Raw genomic sequence first — 20,858 nt, forward strand, 5'->3', positions numbered from 1 at the left:
TGAATTTAGGACACGAAGCAGGTAAATTTTTAACATGGGGCATATGGGTCACATCGCTCACCTTGGCCCTGCTGTTATTCAGTTGTGATTTTCTTTTCTTTTCAATCTTTATTCTCATGAAAGATTTTGGCCCCATATTGTGACCTTAACCCTAGCCCCATAGGATCATAATATAAGCAAATTGAATTCACACGACAAAGGGATGCCTCAATACCAATATGACTAACATGATCATTCTGTCTTGAAGGGGCATGGACGCGATTTGATCTGAAAATTTTCAAATTTTATTTTTACATTTTTATTGTTTACAATGCTTAACTAAAGTATTTCTAATGGTCAACCAAAATTTGAACATCAGTTGTTGAATTATAAGTGAGATACAGCACTCACAATTCTTTGTTATGTAAACAAGGCTCGTGCCATGTTTTTTTTTTTTTTTTTTTACATATAGATTGCTTAATAGAAAATAACATGCTTAAAACAAACTGAGAAGTGCTTAACACTAGAAACTATTTAACTGACAGTGTTCAGAATTAATTTGAAAGTTGAAAAATTCTGCTTTAAACGAAACTTTTACTAGCATATATTTAACCTATGTAAACAATTACATGGCATGAGCCTTGTTTAGGCCAGTTTTCTAATTCATTGGTTTACGGATTTTTAAAAGAAAATTAGGCTTGGTCAGGATAAAAAAAAACCTAAATAAATTTAACATTTTTAATATCTAATGTTTTATTTTCAATAAATCATTAACATCATTTCCTGAGTACAAATAAACAACACCTGTATTAAATATTCTTTAAAGTGACTTAAGTATGCTATGAATTTTGGAAAAATAAAAATAAAACAAGAGGCCCATGGGCCACATCGCTCACCTGAGTCACCTTGGCCCATATCTAAAGATTTTCACTATATATTCGCATGAAAAACTTTTATCCTATTGTGGCCCCAACCTATCGCCAGGGGCCATGATTTTTACAAACTTGAATCTGCACTACGTTAACACATTTTTCAGTGATTGGGATAAGCACATGCCCTGCACCATAGTCGCATTAAATTAAACAAGAGGCCCATGGGCCTAGAATCGCTCTTCTGATACATTGTAGAACAGGCAAAAATTCTCACTAACCAAGACTCATCAATTAACAAAGTTTGATGATGTTAAGCCAAATAGTACCTGAAAATTTAAATGTAACTGTCCAAAAGTAGGTCACGGTGACCTACTTTTGGTCGACACACTGAAAACTCAAGATGCATCAACTGACAAGTCAAATAGTATTCAAATATAGCCGTCAAATTCCAAAAGAACGCCACAGTGACCTACTTTTTGGTCGACACACTCCAAAGACTCAAGATGCATCAACTGACAAAGTTTGATAATTGAAGTCAAATAGTATCTGAAATATTCAGATATAAACATCAAATTCCAAAAGTAGGTCACATTGACCTACTTTTTGGTTGACACGTACACTCTCAAGACTCAAGACCCATCAACTGACAAAGTTTGATGATTGTAAGTCAAATAGTATCTGTAATATTCAAATATAGCCGTCAAAATCCAAAAATAGGTCATGGTGACCTACTTTTTAGTCAACACACTCTGAAGACTCAACATGCATCAACTGACAAAGTTTGATAATTGTAAGTTAAATAGTATTGGAAATATTAAAATATAGCAGTCAAATTCCAAAAGTAGGTCACGGTGACCTACTTTTTGGTCAACAAACTATGAAGACTCAAGATGCATCAACTGACAAAGTTTGATGATCCTAGCTTTCATAGTGTCCAAAATATGCATCTAAAATTGAAAATGTAAAATTTGAATGTCTGCAAAATTCAAAAAGTAGGTCACTGTGACCTACTTTTTTTATAAATATGTTTCGAGGCCTCTAGATGCATCAACTTACAAGGTTTGAATATTCTAAACTTCTCGATATCTGAAATAACAACTTAAAATGTATTCATAAATGATTAGCCATAAAATTCAGAAAGTAGGTCATGGTGACATACTTTTCACATGACGCAGTTCAAGGTCCCATGATCCATCAACTGACAACTTTTGATGATCATAGGCTCAAAAGTGTCCAAGATATGCATCAAAATCCATTAAATAATAATTACCTGCGAAATTCAAAAAGTAGGTCACCATGACCTACTTTTGAGACAACATGATATTAGGTCCTAAGATGCACTAACTGACAAAATTTGATGATCCTAGTCCTTATACTAAGCAAAATATCAAAGTTTTAACAAAACAAAATTTAAGGTCAACTTTGAAGTGACCTTGAGACCACACCCTTTGCCCCAGGATGATGTCTTGAACAATTTTTTTTATCTACAACCTATCCTCATCCTTAAGCATAAGTTTGGTGATAATTTGCCCAGTAGTTCTTGAGAAGAAGATTTTTTAGCAACCACTACTTTTGTTTGCATTTTCCTAATTATCTCCCCTTGTTAAAGGGTCACGACCCTAGTTATAGTACAATGAAAGCCCTTGGGCCAAGGATACCCTGTGACAAATTTGACAAAAATTGGCCAAGAGGTTCTTGAGATATAGCCCTTTTTCCAAAAAGTTGACGCACACCGCACGCCAGACATATGGCCATATGATTAGCTCTTCTGAGCCAAAGCTAAAAATGGATATAGAATATTGAAAACAATGCACAGCTGAGGCGCATATCGTCGATATACCTAGTTTGAGCTTTTCCCCACTGACTTCGTAGATCTACGAACTTTTCAACTTTTAAGCTGATCCCCCACTGAATCTATATTTAGTGCCTGAAATATCTTTATCACTGTAGTGCTTTCGTAAGAGTACAACTTTACATTCTTTTAAGCGCAAGTATGACTTCGATTTCCTCAGTATCTAATCAAACAGTAAAAGGTTATCTGATTGGTTAATACTGTGAAGATGCCACACAAAAAAATTCCTAAGTGTGACAAAGGGCAAACTTTCTTTAATTTTTTATCTGAATGATAAGCCAGTACACTGTAGGAGCAGAAAATGATGACGCGGAAACGTCAAAACAGACAATCACGATGAGAATCCTAAATAAAAACGTAACTTTAACACCAATACTAAAACTAAAGTTACCTATGTCAGTAGAGTTTAGATTAAAATCTACTGGTCTCTCGGACTCGTAATTTTAAAATGCCACATAAAAATTCAATATGGCGCATTCATTTTAGAAATGTCACATTGATACTAGCTGATAACGTGCCATTGTCACATTTAGCAATTTGCTTATCCCAATCACTGCATTTATTCATTTTAACAATTTTGGCCCTGGGATCATGAAATTTACAATTTTGGTAAAGGACAACCTGTTTTTTCTAAATAACCCTTTACTTTCAATAGCACTAAAGAAGATGTATATCTAAATGTTTTACACATAAATGCTATATATCAAGTTTGGCCCCGCCCTGGAGTCAGAACCTTTACCACAGAGATAATGAAATTTACAGTTTGGTACAGACCTTCCTGCTCTATATCATATGCATTTAGTTTTTCTTACAGATGTGGGGTCAGAGAAGAGAATTTTGAAAATTGGTTAATTTTTGCCCACCCTTAAAGCCCCAGGGGTGCAGTAGTCCTGAAATTCACAATTTACATCCTCCTTGTCCCAAAGATGCTTCATACTAAATTAAACAAGAGGCCCATGGGCCACATCGCTCACCTGAGTCACCTTGGCCCATATCTGAAGACTTTCCATATATATTTGCATGTAAAACCTTAGTCCCTATTATGGCCCAAACTACCCTTTGCAAACTTGAATGTACACTATGTCAGAAAGCTTTCATGTAAATGTCAACTTCTTTGGCCCAATGGTTCTTGAGAAGAAGATTTTTAAAGCTTTTTCCTATATTTGTATGTAAAACTTTGACCCCCCACCCCCACCCCCCCCACTTGTGGCACCATCCTACCCCCCGGGGGCCATGATTTGAACAAACTTGAATCTGCACTATGTCAGAAAGTTTTCATGTAAATATCAGCTTTTCTGACTCAGTGGTTATTGAGAAAAAGATTTTAACTATATATTTGTATGTAAAACTTTGATCCCCCCTTGTGGCCCCATCCTACCCCCGGAGCCCATGATTTGAACAAACTTGAATCTGCATTATGTCAGGAAGCTTTCATGTAAATCTCAGCTTTTCTGGCTTAGTGGTTCTTGAGAAGAAGATTTTTAAAGTTTTTCCCTATATATTTGTATGTAAAACTTTGATCCCTCCTTGTGGCCCCATCCTACCCCCGGGGGCCATGATTTGAACAAACTTGAATCTGCACTATGTCAGAACGTTTTCATGTAAAAATCAGCTTTTCTGGCTTAGTGGTTCTTGAGAAGAAGATTTTTAAAGTTTTTCCCTATATATTTGTGTGCAAATCTTTGATCCCCCCTTGTGGCCCCATCCTATCCCCGGGGGCCATGATTTGAACAAACTTGAATCTGCACTATGTCAGAACGTTTTCATGTAAAAATCAGCTTTTCTGACTCAGTGGTTCTTGAGAAGAAGATTTTTAAAGATTTTTTCTATATATTTGTATGTAAAAATTTGATCCCCTATTGTGGCCCCATCCAACCCCCGGGGCCCATGATTTGAACAAACTTGAATCTGCATTATGTCAGGAAGCTTTCATGTAAATCTCAGCTTTTCTGGCTTAGTGGTTCTTGAGAAGAAGATTTTTAAAGTTTTTCCCTATATATTTGTATGTAAAACTTTGATCCCCCCTTGTGGCCCCATCCTACCACTGGGGGCCATGATTTGAACAAACTTGAATCTACAGTATGTCAGGAAGCTTTCAGGTAAATTTCAGCTCTTCTGGCCCAGTGGTTCTTAAGAAGATTTTTAAATGACCCCACCCTATTTTTGCATTTTTGTGATTATCTCCCCTTTGAAAGGGACATGGCCCTTCATTTGAACAAACTTGAAAGCCCTTCACCCAAGGATGCTTTTGGCCATGTTTGGTTGAAATTGGCCCAGTGGTTCTGGAGAAGAAGTCGAAAATGTGAAAAGTTTAACAGACAGACGGACAGACAGACAGACAGACAACGGACAAAAAGCGATCAGAAAAGTTCACTTGAGCTTTCAGCTCAGGTGAGCTAAAAAGAAATGGAATGGCAGCTATCAAAAAGAAGTTAAAAATTGTTAACTCATGATGGACAACAACACACGCTGACCACTTGCAATATTCAGGTGACCTAAAAGATTTCACTTCAAATAATCAAAAACTTCGGGAGATCAAAGTTTGAGTCATCGAGAAGCCTAGGAGTAAAGAAGAAGATTTTCTAAGATATAATGCAATATACGACCAACTCAGCTTAACCCTAGGGCATAAACCCTGGATGTATAATTAAATTCCAGTTCTCATTGCTTAATATTCACAATGTTTTTGCCTGTGATATATTTGTAATGGTGGCCATTTCCTCATGAATGTGCTGCAGTTGTGAACAATGCGTATATGAATCCTGATAAATATAGAAATGAAAGTAGAATGTGAATACAATGTGATTCATGAAGTATGCCGGCACGAAACTTCACAGTTCATACCCACAAGTATTTTGAAATATAGCCATGCCAATTGTTTCACTTTTTCACTACTTTATGTCCAGGAGTAAAGATTGAAGATTTTTGAAGATTACACTATTTTCGGTGGTACTGATCGCACCCCTCAGGCCCCAGGGATGCACAGTCCATGAAATTGTTAATTTCTGTATCTCTTGACCTACATGTTAGATATCATGACACACCACAACAGATAGCTAGAGGTCACCTGACAACTGACACACCACAACAGATAGCTAGAGGTCACCTGACAACTGACACACCACAACAGATAGCTAGAGGTCACCTGACAACTGACACACAACAACAGATAGCTAGAGGTCACCTGACAACTGACACACCACAACAGATAGCTAGAGGTCACCTGACAACTGACACACAACAACAGATAGCTAGAGGTCACCTGACAACTGACACACCACAACAGATAGCTAGAGGTCACCTGACAACTGACACACAACAACAGATAGCTAGAGGTCACCTGACAACTGACACACCACAACAGATAGCTAGAGGTCACCTGACAACTGACACACAACAACAGATAGCTAGAGGTCACCTGACAACTGACACACCACAACAGATAGCTAGAGGTCACCTGACAACTGACACACAACAACAGATAGCTAGAGGTCACCTGACAACTGACACACCACAACAGATAGCTAGAGGTCACCTGACAACTGACACACAACAACAGATAGCTAGAGGTCACCTGACAACTGACACACCACAACAGATAGCTAGAGGTCACCTGACAACTGACACACAACAACAGATAGCTAGAGGTCACCTAAGTGAATTAGATGACCTAAAATAAAGGGCATCTGAACATCTTAAACTTCATCATTTTGTTAAAACTTTAATCAGAAGTAGTTAGGTTAGAATCAAATACACTGGCTAGAAAACATGCATTCATATACTTCAAACAACACAGGGTACTTAATGTAGAATTAAAACACCACAGGATACTTAATGTAGAAATATATGACCTGCTGGTGCCAGTCTTCGTAAGCAGCGATCCACTGCTTGATCTGTTGTCACATTCGGCTTGATCATCACTGCATACAACTAAAATGAATCGAAGACAATAAAAATCTTTTTAACAGCTGTTGTATAGACCCATTTCCTTTTTAAGCTCCTCTTATGTACCAAAAAACATTTAAATTTTTTAAAAATTAAATCATATTTCAAAATAAAAAATATAAACAAAACAAGAGGTCCACAGGCCTTGTCGATCATCTGAGTATTTATAGGTACAAGTATCACTAGTCCCAAGGCCAATGAAATCTACAAACTAATTTCCTGTTTTGAATACTAATGTTCAACAAAAGTACATATATGTAAGTTTTAAAGGTTCTGAGCTGAAAATTTTCAAATTTTATTTTCCCATTTTTATTGTTCACAATGCTTAGCAAAAGTATTTGTAGTGGTCAACCAAAATTTGAATATCATTAATTTTTTGAGTTACAAGTGAGATACAACACTCACAATTCTTCGTTATGCAAACAAGGTTCGTGCCATGCAAGTTGCTTAATTAATAGAAAATATCATGTTTAAAACAAAACAAGATGCGACACACACTGTTTGATTGTGTTCAGAATTAACTTGTAAATTGAAAATATCTGCTCTGAACAAAACTTTCACAAGTATATCTAACCAATGTAAACAAAAACAGGGCAGGAACTTTGTTTGAATGTCAGTTGTCAAGGTACAAGAAAGAATAGTGAGCTTTGTATCTTTCTTGTACCTTGAAAACTGACATTCAAATTTGTGCTGATCATTAGATATACCTTAGTTAAGAACATTCTAAAAATTAAGAATGGAAAAATTATTCAAGTTACTGATTATGTAAAAACTTGGTCTACAGATCGACAGATGCAAAACAATATGCCCCTTCTTTTTCAAATGGGGGGGGGGGGGGGGGGGGGGGGGCAATAAATATTTAAACAGAAATTTAGCAGCACACAGTTGAAGATACATTTCAAACTCAAAATTCACCACACTGATGTTTCTCTTAATTAAGGTGTGTAAATCAAGTGAAAGAAAAATTAAGTATCAAACTTACCGAAATGATGTTTTTGGTAAGATTACACACACCAGGTATATAGGGGAATGGACTGCATTCCAGCTCTTTCAGAACCAGACTAACCCAGCAGTCAACAGAAACCACTCTGTCCATAGGCACATTGGGATACTGCATTCTTGAAAGATGCTCTAAATAAAGACAGGTTTTTTTTTTAATCCTTGTAATCTTGTGCTATGGCTTGAAACAAACACTATCATCAAAGATTACTTTCTCTTAAATTTAAAACATTGCTTTAGTCATAGAGAGGACACCAGGGTTCTCCACAAGGGGTGCACGTGGACACATAACTTTGCATCATAGTTTAATAAATTACCTGGGAAGCAATTTTTCAACATCAGATTCTTTAGCCAAAGCAAAGAAATATTAATGTACACAAACCAATAAAGCAACACATGATATTAGAAAGAAAATCAGATTATTTCATTAATCCTCTGATTGCCAGCTGGATTTGTTTGACAAACTTGTTTTACCAGAGTTTCCGAAATTTGGGGTACTGTATATGTGCAATTAATTTTTTGAAATACATATTGAATTTAAAGAGTAGTCCTATACATTATTTGTGATTTTGTGATGGAAACATCTATATTATGTATATTACTGAATATAATATAATGTGCCACACTTTTTTTCTAGAATTTTATTTTGGAAGAAAGGGGTGCATATTACAGTACACGACACGAGTTTTACGCGTGTTCCACGCAACGCGGTGGAACAAATTTGCCCCAAACACGGTGGACCTTTAAAATTGTCGGCACCTTTGAAGTCCTATTTTTCCGCGCGAGCTAGACATTGAAGTCCACGGAGGATCTCCGTGGATGTCACCTGTACCTCTGTCGATGCCACCGTGTACCTCCGTGTGATAAAACAAAGAAATAATTTCCGAAATGATTCACCCAAAAAACCTTTTCGCTTGGCCAGTATACATGCCCTCACCCCATTACTTATTTAGAAATTAGCTATCAATCATTCAATTCTTGTAATTGTTGTTTAATGATACGTTGGTGTTTTCGGTTCATATCCGTATGTAGACTTCCCTACAGACGTTCACACCTTTTTATGAAACACCCAAATTCTCGACACCCTGTATATAAACGCCTGTGTTATTCCTACCACTCGTCGGTACATTGTTTCACGGCACGTGCAGCACAATTTCACCAAATAAAAGAAGGGTCATGAACAACGACAATCACATGCCAGTAATTTCAATTTGATAAACAGCAGTTCAAAGAAATGTGTACCATAAGCAATAGTTTATTTTTACGTAAAGTTTTCATTGTAATTAGGAATATGTGATTAAGGTCAGCTATATACATGTACATGTTTACAGTGGATATGAATTTCATTATGTACTCAACTGTGAAGCAATGTGAGCAAAGAATCAAATTTTTATCACTTAAACAAATAAATATTAAAACTATCTTTACTTTTAAACAAACCTTTAGAAAACTCCGTACTTTCATTAAGAAAATTTCATTAGAATGCCCATACTTCACATTAATAATAACACGGTTTTTTAAAGGTTTTTTTTCTAACTTGATAAATACTTTATTACACGCATGTATTATTTACTAAATGTATATATAACAGCTTTTTGTCTTTATATTTTTGTATACCATTGCATAATGGTGATGAGATCCAATAAATTGAATTGAGTACATGTAGTCTTGAAATATCACAAAGTAAAGAGTTGGCAACGATTGAAATAAAAATGCAGACGTTTTCTCGTTTATTCAGTAACTCAATAACTTGCGCGTCTTCTGAATGAAAATTGTAAAACAAACGTACTAGGTTTTGGTCAGTTATAACATAATACGGGGGTAAAATTCATCTAATCTCCGTGCCTTCTAGAAAGAATTATCCAGTAAATCCAATGATGTTGCAGTATATATAGCATGTATTTATTTTATTGTTGACTGAGAGGGAGATAGACAGTTAAGCACGTAACATCGTTTTAGAAGGGGGGGGGGGGGGGGGGGGGGGACTCATTCATTAGTCCTAACCCGGACCAGCCGAAAAATTTAACATGTAAAGAAAACAAAATGGGAAATAAAAAAAAATATCAGAATGAAAGGGGGTGGATAATTAATCAGAAAGAAATTGTACTTTCAAGATTTATACTGAACGTATTAAACTTCCCGTATCTGCATACATTCATGAATATTATAATCAATGATTACCAATGCGCTCTCTCTCTCTCTCTCTCTCTCTCTCGCTTTCATTATCTAATGCATCTAAAGATTAAATTAAAGATCTTAATAATCGATAGCGTATATGAATAAAAGCAAATAATCGTTAAGTCATTTCTGTTTATATTTATATTAGTTTTTTTTCATGAACTAGTTGCATTTGACACCGAGGATTTACATCCTTAAATATTGATTACAAGCACGTAGAATCGGAGAGGATGTACTTTGAAAACTTGAAAGGTTTTCGTAATCGGAAAATTTAAGCACCATTTTTGTTGTTATTTTATTGCTTGTCAAGAAATTTATACAACTTAACCGGCAACATACCCCTTCTGATACATTGAAAAATATAAGTAATGTTAGATCGGGGCTCTATAAAGTTCAATCTGCAGTTTGGTCATACTTCGTCATTCAATAACTTATTCAAAATAAAAAAAAATATTTGTCGGATTAGCGGTACTATGATGTATGACTATAACAATGACCTGTGTATAACTTGTACATTCCATGCAAATTCAAAGGGGTTTTCGCCTCAGTAGAACAATGGGGGTCAGCTAATCCGTGTATTTGAAATCAACAGAAGTGCTTAGCTTCTTGCGGAAAGTGTGAAATATATTGGGTCGGCGTAAGATACCCGTGATCTTAGACTAGATCTGATATCGCGCCGACCCAATATATTTCACAATTTTCATGAGAAGTCAAAACCCAAACTAGCTAACCGTAATTTAGTTATACTGTGACAAAGACCCTAGCAATTTGCATGGTATATACTTATTATACAAAAATCATTGCATTATCCAGACACTCCCGATGAACATTTTTTTTTATGAAAACCTCTATCAAAGTACATCGAACATAAGTCTCGGTCAAATGTAATTAAATTGGGATTTTAAAAATAAATCATTCGATGGTTTGTATTTTTGCTTCTATTAATTACGTAATAAATTAATTCCAATTTGTTAATCATCGACAATGCTCTAATTTCTATATTGGATCAAGTTATATTTGTCAAGATGCATATCAACACAATATGATGGAGGTAATTATGTTAAACAGCCATTTGTCACAGAGAGAGAGAGAGAAAGAGAGAGAGAGAGAGAGAGCACATCGGTAATTATTAAATATCCCTATCACATGTTGTACATGTATGTTTTTCATTTACTGAATATACTAATTCGCATTCAAAACAGGAATTGCCTGCAAGTACGCATTATTTAAACATAGAATCTAAGAATATTTTAATGAAGAAAGAAGACTAAAAGAAAAAAAGTCAAAACCAGGTTTTCTTAAAAACATAATATATAGTGTTTGGTATCGTTGGAATCGGCTCAATATGCTGAAAAACAATATAAGTATCAGGGGGGAAAATATTGACATTTTTTCTTTTCTTAAAATTCCACCCTTATCTTGATTATTTGGCCTGCGGCACATTTTCACATTTCCCGCAAGGCGCCCGTGGCCAGAACAAAGCTCTTAGCAGCTGTGTGTATTCGCAAATAACACACACCGTGGAACACGGAGGACACGGTGTATCTCCGTGGATTTTCCACCGTGGTCTTTCCACGGTGGGGTGTATAAAACTCGTGTCGTGTACTGTATATACCAGAATAGGTTTCTGACCCATATCAAGTGATATTCTATCCTACCACTCACAGACACAACCAATGAGATACCAGCGTCTGCTATCTTACCACATTATTTGACCCAAAGACACAGCCAATGGGATACCGATGTCTGTTATCTTTCCATTAGATGGCGCTACAGGAAAATGCAATCCCCTTTGGAATTAGCTCGCGCATTATCATCACAATTTTAGCATATCACACGTGAACAAATCGCTGTCAGACTTGTTGCGTACGCGGGTGTAGTAACAGAAGTGGACATGCACTCTTTCATGTCAGATCGAATGAAGCAAAAATCATAGATTCATGCAATTGAACGAAGAGAAGCCCTTCTTCATAGCTGGGAACTTTTTGTCTATGCCTTAGTGTGCATATCGCATTTCAAAGAAAGCAATTATTTAGCAGAGACTATTCACAGTAAAATATTCTAATTTTCAACAACCATTCCTTCATATACAACTTTTATCTTACATAAATGTATTATGCACAAAAAACTGTAAGACCAAACAATTAAAGCAAATATTGGTAAGAAATCAATAAAAATTCATTCAGAATTTCAGATACGTTTTGCCGAATCCCACGAACGATATATTTTTACATATCAGTAAAAATTCAGAAAATTAAATTATTTCTTTTCATTGTCATCAATGAAAGTAGCGAAATCCTATTATAAACAAGCATTCTGAGAAATCAACTACTATTCAGGTACAAAGACTAGACCAGGAAAAAAGACAAATTTATAATTAGGTTTAGGTCTTTCACCAAGTCAATGATTTATGAACTGTAAAGTATAGGTGATCATGAATTATTTAGCTACATTGTTGTATTACTATGCTAGAGGTTTTAATGACTGTAGTACTCTTATCTACAGAGATAAGAAAAACATGCATGTTTTAATGATATGTATTGCAAGGCATTTTTTGATAATTAAGCCATAACTGAGGTATAATAGCAGACGAGACAGCAATTTCAACTTCCCCCTTACCTCAGTTAAGTTATAGCAGACGAGACAGCAATTTCAACTTCCCCCTTACCTCAGTTAAGTTATAGCAGACGAGACAGCAATTTCAACTTCCCCCTTACCTCAGTTAAGTTATGAAATGTGGAGAACCCTGGAACTCGTATTGTGGATTCTTACCCTCTGTAATTTGACTTGTTCCATCACTACATCTGTCAAACAAATACGGAAACTTTCTACAGTAATAATCTGCATAGTTTGTTCTTCGTAGATCACTGAAAATACAGAACATGACTCTTATGCGAGGCTAAACTGAGCATGGACATGTTTATACATGTCCTTAATACTTATTGTTGAAAGATAAATCAAGTCATAGAATATCAAATACTCACCATGCAAGTTGACATAAAATAGGCACCAAATTTTCAACCTCTTCAGCTAGAGTTGTGTTTAAATTAAGTTCCTTAAAAATAAGAACATTCAATAACATGAAGATGATTTATTTCTTTGAAAGAAGGTATGACCTGCATCATGAAGTGAATAAAGTGCACCGCCACCGCACATGATACGCAAGTCAAATGTTTATTAATCAAAATCATAAACAGATGAGTGTGAATGGGACAAACTTATGCTCAGATTGATACAACAATTGACTTAACAATCCATATCTTCAATTGTTCAAATGATTACATTTCTAAACATGTTTCATTTCATTACATGCATTCAGATTTCTTTCACATAATAAAATTATCATTATATACTAACAATTTTCGGTTGTACAAAGAAAACCCCCACTGCCTTCTTACATTATACTCATTAATTAATCTTTAACTGGACATATGCAATTTGGCCCACGGAGGTTATCAAAATGATTTTTGCATGGCCGATAAATATTCTAAATGGCCGACTAAAATTCACCAGAAAGACCAAAATCTCCTATGAAACTTTCATTTTGAGATCAGTATGGTTGATCAGTTTTTAGTGTTTACTGGCCACGTGAAAATAACCACTATTTGTCTTGGTTCATCATAATACAATTAAGTACTCAATCGATCATTTGTAAACTTCGAAGATTTTGACTGGTTTTCGAAAAACTTCCGTCATATCAGAATTACTTTGACAAAAAAATGATAAACTGGCACCCCTATTAATCTTGCTTGTTTGTAAGCATCGATCTGTTGGGAACCAGTTTAGAAAAAAAAATGGCTCCAAAGAAGAGTCTGGCTTGATGATGGGCAACAAACCCTATTAAATATGGGATTTTTTGGTAACGGTATCTCAGTGCTGCGCAACTGAAAAGTCATGAGTTCGAGACCTGCTCGTGTAAAACCCAAGACATCAACATAAGTTGTGATTGCAGCTCATTCGCCATGGCATTTAGCAGTATGAATCCCGGGTGAATCAAGAGGTCCATGGGCCACATCGCTCACCTGAATCACCTTGGCATTTAAAGATTTTTCCTACATATTCGCTTGTAAAACTTTGATCCCTATTGTGGCACTAACTTACCCTTGCATAGGAGCCATAACTTTTTACAAAATGTAATCTGCACTATGTCAGGAAGCTTTAATGAAAATGTAAACTTTTCTGGCCCAGTGGTTCTTCAGAAGAATTTTTTTAAAGATTTTTCCTATATAATTGCATGTAAAACTCTGATCCCCTATTGTGGCCCCACCCTACTCCTGGGGACCATTATTTTAACAAACTTGAATCTGCAGTATGTCAGGAAGCTTTCATGTAAATGTCAGATCCTCTGGCCCAGTGGTTCTTAAAACGAAGATTTTTAAATGAGCCTACCCTAATTTCACATTTTTGTGATTATCTCCCCTTTGAAGGGGGCATGGCCCTTCATTGGAATAAATTTGTAAGCCCTTCACCCAAGGATGCTTTTGGCAAAGTTTGGTTGAAATTGACCCAGTGGTTCTGGAGAAGAAGTTGAAAATGTGAAAAGTTTACAACGACGTCGACAAACAACGGACAAATTTTGATCAGAAAAATTTTTTACAGACTGAGGTGATCAGAAAAGCTCAATCTTCCAGCTCAGGTGAGCTAAAAATTCTTTACTTCTATGCCGTAATATAATAGTTTACAATTCATTAAAGTTTTTTGGATCGAAGCCTGGAGGTTATACTACAGTACACGACACGAGTTTTATGCATGTTCCACGCAACGTGGTGGAACAAATTTGCCCCAAACACGGTGAACCTTTAAAATTGTCGGCACCTTTGAAGTCCTATTTTTTCCGCGCGAGCTAGACATTGAAATCCATGGAGGATCTCCGTGGATGCCACCGCGTATCTCCGTGGATGTCACCTGTACCTCCGTCGATGCCACCGTGTACCTCCGTGTGATAAAACAAAGAAATAATTTCCGAAATGATTCACCCAAAAAACCTTTTCGCTTGGCCATCATGCATACCCTACCCCATTAATTATTTAAAAATTAGCTATCAATCATTAAATTCTTGTAATTGTTGTTTAATGATATGTTGGTGTTTTCGGTACATATCCATATGTAGACTTCCCTGCAGACATTCACACCTTTTTATGAAACGCACAAATTCTCGACATCCTGTATATAAACGCCTGTGTTATTCCTACCACTCGTCGGTACATTGTTTCACGGCACGTGCAGCACAATTTCACCAAATAAAAGAAGGGTCATGAACAACGACAATCACATGCCAGTAATTTCAATTTGATAAATAGCAGTTCAAAGAAATGTGTACCATAAGCAATGGTTTATTTTTAACGTAAGGTTTTTATTGTAATTAGGAATAGGTGATTAAGGTCAGCTATATACATGTACATGTTTACACTGGAGATAAATTTCATTATGTACTCAACTGTGAAGCAATGTGAGCAAAGAATCAAATTTTTATCACCTAAACAAATAAATATTAAAAATATCTTTACTTTTAAACAAACCTTTAGAAAACTCCGTACTTTCATTAAGAAAATAATAAAATAAAATGTGCTACCCTACCTAGAATGCCCATACTTCACATTAATAATAACACGTTTTTTTTTTCCAACTTAATACTTTATTATACGCATGTATTATTTACTAAATGTATATATAACAGCTTTTTGTCTTTATATTTTTCTATACAATTGCATAATGGTTATGCGATCCAATAAATTGAATTGAGTACATGTAGTCTTGAAATATCACGAAGTATAAAGTTGACAACGATTGAAATAAAAATGCAGACGTTTTCTCGTTTATTCAGTGACTCACAAACTTGCGCGTCTTCTAAATGAAAGTTGTAAAACAAAAGTACTAGGTTTTGGTCAGTTATAACATAATACGGGGTAAAATTCATCTCCGCTAGCTTTGGGTTTTGGGTCAACTGTGCCTTCGTGGACAAATAATCTTGGCTAGCGAAGATGGGGGGAAATGCCTAGATAGTCCGCTTGCATTAACATGCATTATGAAGGTGAAATCGAAGAATTATCCAGTAAATCCAATGATGTTGCAGTATATATAGCATGTATTTATTTTATTTTTGATTGAGAGGGAGATAAACACTAAGCACTTAACATCGTTTTAGAGGGGGGGGGGATGGACTCATTCATTAGTCCTAACCCGGACCAGCCGAAAAATTTAACATGTAAAGAAAGCAATATGGGAAAATTAAAAAAAATATCAGAATGAAAGGGGATGGATAATTAATCAGAAAAAAAATTGTACTTTCAAGATTTATACTGAAAGTATTAAACTTCCCGTATCTGCATACATTCATGAATATTATAATCAATGATTACCAATGCTCTCTCTCTCTCTCTCTTGCTTTCATTATCTAATGCATCTAAAGATTAAATTAAAGATTTTAATAATCGATAGCGTATATGAATAAAAGCAAATAATCGTTAAGTCATTTCTGTTTATATTAATAATATCTCTTTTTTTCATGAACTAGTTGTATTTGACACCGAGGATTTACATCCTTAAATATTGATTACAAGCACGTAGAATCGGAGAGGGTGTAATTTGAAAGCTTGAAAGTTAAGGATTTAGCCTTGTAGCTTGTAGCGACCTACCCACTGCTTGTAGCGACCTACCCACTGCATGATTTAAGAGGGGGAATTGAGACAGTTTCAGACTAACCCTTCCCCCCTCCCCCCATGTACACAATTTAAGGTTTTCGTAATCGGACAATTTAAACACCATTTTTATTGTTATTTTATTGCTTGTCAAGAATTTTACACAACTTAACCGGCAACATACCCCTTCTGATACATTGAAAAATATAAGTAATGTTAGCACGGGGCTCTATAAAGTTCAATCTGCAGTTTGGTCATACTTCGTCATTCAATAACTTACTCAAAATAAAAAAAAATGTTTGTCGGGTTAGCGGTACTATGATGTATGACTATAACAATGACCTGTGTATAACTTGTACATTCCATGCAAAATTCAAAGGGGTTTTCGCCTCAGTAGAACAATGGGGGTCAGCTAATCCGTGTATTTGAAATCAACAGAAGTGCTTAGCTTCTTGCGGAAAGTGTGAAATATATTGGGTCGGCGCACGATACCCGGGATCTTAGACTAGATCGGATATCGCGTCGACCCAATATATTTCACAATTTTCATAAAAAGTCAAAACCCAAATTAGCTAACCATAATTTAGTTATACTGTGACAAAGACCCTAGCAATTTGCATGGTATATACTTATTATACAAAAATCATTGCATTATCCAGACACTCCCGATGAACTTTTTTTTTTAATGAAAACCTCTATCAAAGTACATCGAACATAAGTCTCGGTCAAATGTAATTAACTCGGGATTTTAAAAATAAATCATTCGATGGTTTGTATTTTTGCTTCTATTAATTATGTAATATATTAATTCCAATTTGTTAATCATCGACAATGCTCTAATTTCTATATTGGATCAAGTTATATTTGTCAAGATGCATATTAACACAATATGATGGAAGTAATTAGGTTTAATTTGTCAGAGAGAGAGAGAGAGAGAGAGAGAGCACATCGGTAATTATTAAATATTCCTATCACATGTTGTACATGTATGTTTTTCATTTACTGAATATACTAATTCGCATTCAAAACAGGAATTGCCTGCAAGTACGCATTATTTAAACATAGAATTTAAGAATATTTCAATGAAGAAAGAAGACTAAAAGAAAAAATTTCAAAACCAGGTTTTCTTAAAAACATAATATATAGTGTTTGGTATCGTTGGAATTGGATCAAAATGCTGAAAAACAATATAAGTATCAGGGGGGAAAATATTGACATTTTTTTCTTTTCTTAAAATTCCACCCTTATCTTGATTATTTGGCCTGTGGTACATTTTCACATCTCCTGCAAGGCGCCTGTGGCCAGAACAAAGCTCTTAGCAGCTGTGTGTATTCGCAAATAACACACACCATGGAACAAGGAGGACACAGTGTATCTCCATGGATTTTCCACCGTGGTCTTTCCATGGTGGGGTGTATAAAACTCGTGTCATGTACTGTAATTTTCTGTGCATATTGTTCAAAATTTTTAATTTTTGCAAAAATAACACAACTGTTATGGATTCTGCATGTTCTAATTTCTATATGCATGAATTTTCACGAAAAAAACCACACTGGATTTACCAAGTAGAAGGTGTAAGCTATTCCGTATCATGATGGAATTTTGGGATGAAGATACTTTAATTTACTCAAAATTACAGGGCCATATTTGGGTTATTCGTGGCTCTTGTTCTTTTGATCAAGTTTATAGAATAAGTCATACCTCAAATGTAAGATGTAGTGCTATAAATACAGCTGGTATATGCACAAATAACACAGCACTGGTGTTAACAGAAGCTGGCAGGGATTGCTTAGAGACTTGAAAGACTTCAGAAGAAAACTGAAATCCAAGGTGGTTATCAAATGCAGAATCAACTGATTTGTGGTGATTTGAACTAATCATTGCATCCCAGTCCTTGAAAAAAAAAAAAAAAAAACATTTTCCTCTCTTAAATGCAAGACAACCAAATTTGATTCACAGAGAATCTAATGGAAAATAATAACTTACATCTTGTGATCCATGATCAGATTGCCTTGGTTTCTTGGCCACAGCTGACGGTGATGCTGACATGTCTAAATCATCCTGCAAAAAAGTATTTCAATGTTAACTGCTCGTTTCCCACGTAATGTTACCCCTTCCTCATCACTGCTCAAGGTTTGACTTTACTTTTTTGAGCACTAGACCAGTCAGGCTACTTCAAATGATATTTACTAGATCTGACCTTACATCCACTAGCCCTGAGATCAGGGTTTGACATTTACTTTTTTGAGCACTAGACCAGTCGGGCTACTTCAAATGATATTTACTAGACTTGACCTTACATCCACTAGCCCTGAGATCAGGGTTTGACATTGACTTTTTTGAGCACTAGACAGTCGGGCTACTTCAAATGGATTTTAATAGACTTGACCTTACATCCCTGACCAACTTTCCAGAAAAAAACAACAACTGATAGTTTCTCCATATTTAAATACTTACCTAAATGACAAGGTTTGAACTAAAATGTATTTGATTGTCTCATAAAAAAATCTTTAGCCACATCATTGATGAATTTATTTTAAAACAACATTTTCAGGGGTTTTTTTAAAAATTCTACCCTGCACGGAAATTCTTCAATCCATTTTGAAGAAAATCAATATCTGCACCCAGGGGTGCATGAGCCAAGTTGCATGGGATACATTGTAAAGTCAGGAATGATGTGGCATATTTATAATTGTGAAGAACTAATTGCTGGATATAATGTAATAAATTCTTGTGAATACATTTTTAAAAGGAGTTTGAAGTTAAACTTTTCGAGTTACTGTCCAGAAACCATATTTGTCTGAAGTTTTCAATCTATTTTCGGTCACTGTGACCTTGACCTTTGACCTTTTCCCCCCAAAATCAATAGGGACCTTGCTTTGCTGGGATCCAACAATATATCCAAGTTTCATTTGATTCAAATTAAAAATTTTCGAGTTATCCTGAAACCAAATTTTTTGGAATTCTAAATCTATTTTTGGTCACTGTGACCTTGACCTTTGACCTTTTTTCTCCAAAATCAATAGGGGTCTTCCTTACCTGGACCATAATAATATCTTTAAGTATCATTTGATTCGGATTTAAACTTTCTGAGTTATCATCCAGAAACCAAATTTTTCTGAAATTTTCATTTTATTTTGGGTCACCATGACCTTGACCTTTGACCATTTTTCTCCAAAATTAATAGGGGTCTTCCTTACCTGTTACCCAACAATATAAATTTTTCTGAAATTTTCATTCTATTTTCGGTCACTGTGACCTTGACCTTTGACTATTTTTCTCCAAAATTAATAGGGGTCTTCCTTACCTGGTACCCAACAATATATCAAAGTTTCATTTGATTAGACTGTAAACTTTTCAAGTTATCATCCGGAAACCAATTGTTGACGCCCGCCCGCCCGCATCACCAAACCAATAGCAGAGTGCAACTTCGTTGCAACTACGCTAAAAACTAAAAAGCAGCTGGACCATTGAGAATAGTAGTGGAGATGATCAGAGCTGCAGGTGACACAGGTGTATCCATGATTCGTCACCTTACATCCTCAATCATCTGTGATGGCAAGGTCCCCACTGACTTGGAGCAGAGCTTCATAGTCTGCCTCTACAAGGGCAAGGGTGATGCTCTGGACAGGGGCAACTACCGTGGACTCAAACAGACAGAACAAGTCATGAAAGTCCTGGAGAGGATTGTGGACAGCCTCATTTGGCAGTTGGTGACAATCGATGACTCCCAGTTTGGCTTCGTCCCTGGCAGAGGTACAACTGACGCAATATTTGTTGTTCGGCAGCTGCAGGAAAAATATCTCGCAGTAAACAAACGGCTTTATATGGCGTTTGTGGACCTCGAAAAGGCATTTGACCGTGTCCCTCGGAAGGTGATCTGGTGGGCACTGCGAAAACTTGGTGTGGAAGAGTGGATTGTGCAACTGGTGCAGGGGATGTATGCCAGTGCTTGTAGCTGTGTTCGTGTTGGTGACTGCTACAGTGAGGAGTTTCCTGTGAAGGTCGTAGTCCATCAGGGGGCAGTACTCAGCCCTCTGCTTTTCATCATCGTGCTCAAGGCTCTTTCATGCAAATTTCGCACCGGTGTTCCCTGGGAGGATCTGTATGCAGATGACCTGGTTATCATTGCTGACTCAATGGATGAATGTGTCAAGAGGCTCCTGATTTGGAAAGAAGCTATGGAAAGGAAAGGACTGAAAGTGAATGCGGGCAAAACCAAGATCATGATCTGCGGTACGAGTCTTGAGCTACTTCAGGACTCAGGCAGCTTCTCATGTGCTGTCTATCGCACAGGTGTAAGCAGCAATAGCATCTTCTGCAACAGCTGCAAGCACTAGGTGCATAAGAAATTTAGTGGGCTAATGCACCTCTTTGTGGACCTGACTTTAGGTG

General features: G+C 36.1%; 1 protein-coding gene across 1 annotated transcript in view; it reads right to left on the reverse strand.

The window, feature by feature from the left end:
• Positions 1–20,858, reverse strand: part of LOC125650895 (anaphase-promoting complex subunit 1-like) — a 201,758-nt gene that overhangs the window by 105,031 nt on the left and 75,869 nt on the right. The window contains exons 18-23 of the mRNA XM_056166223.1: positions 18,450–18,524; positions 18,165–18,356; positions 12,810–12,880; positions 12,598–12,692; positions 7,631–7,779; positions 6,555–6,633 (exon numbers count right to left, since the gene is read on the reverse strand). Of these exons, the coding sequence (XP_056022198.1) occupies positions 6,555–6,633; positions 7,631–7,779; positions 12,598–12,692; positions 12,810–12,880; positions 18,165–18,356; positions 18,450–18,524 (661 nt within the window). The remainder of the gene's footprint in view (positions 1–6,554; positions 6,634–7,630; positions 7,780–12,597; positions 12,693–12,809; positions 12,881–18,164; positions 18,357–18,449; positions 18,525–20,858) is intronic.

This window comes from Ostrea edulis, chromosome 5 (genome assembly GCF_947568905.1).
Source record: "Ostrea edulis chromosome 5, xbOstEdul1.1, whole genome shotgun sequence".
NCBI lineage: Eukaryota > Metazoa > Mollusca > Bivalvia > Ostreida > Ostreidae > Ostrea > Ostrea edulis.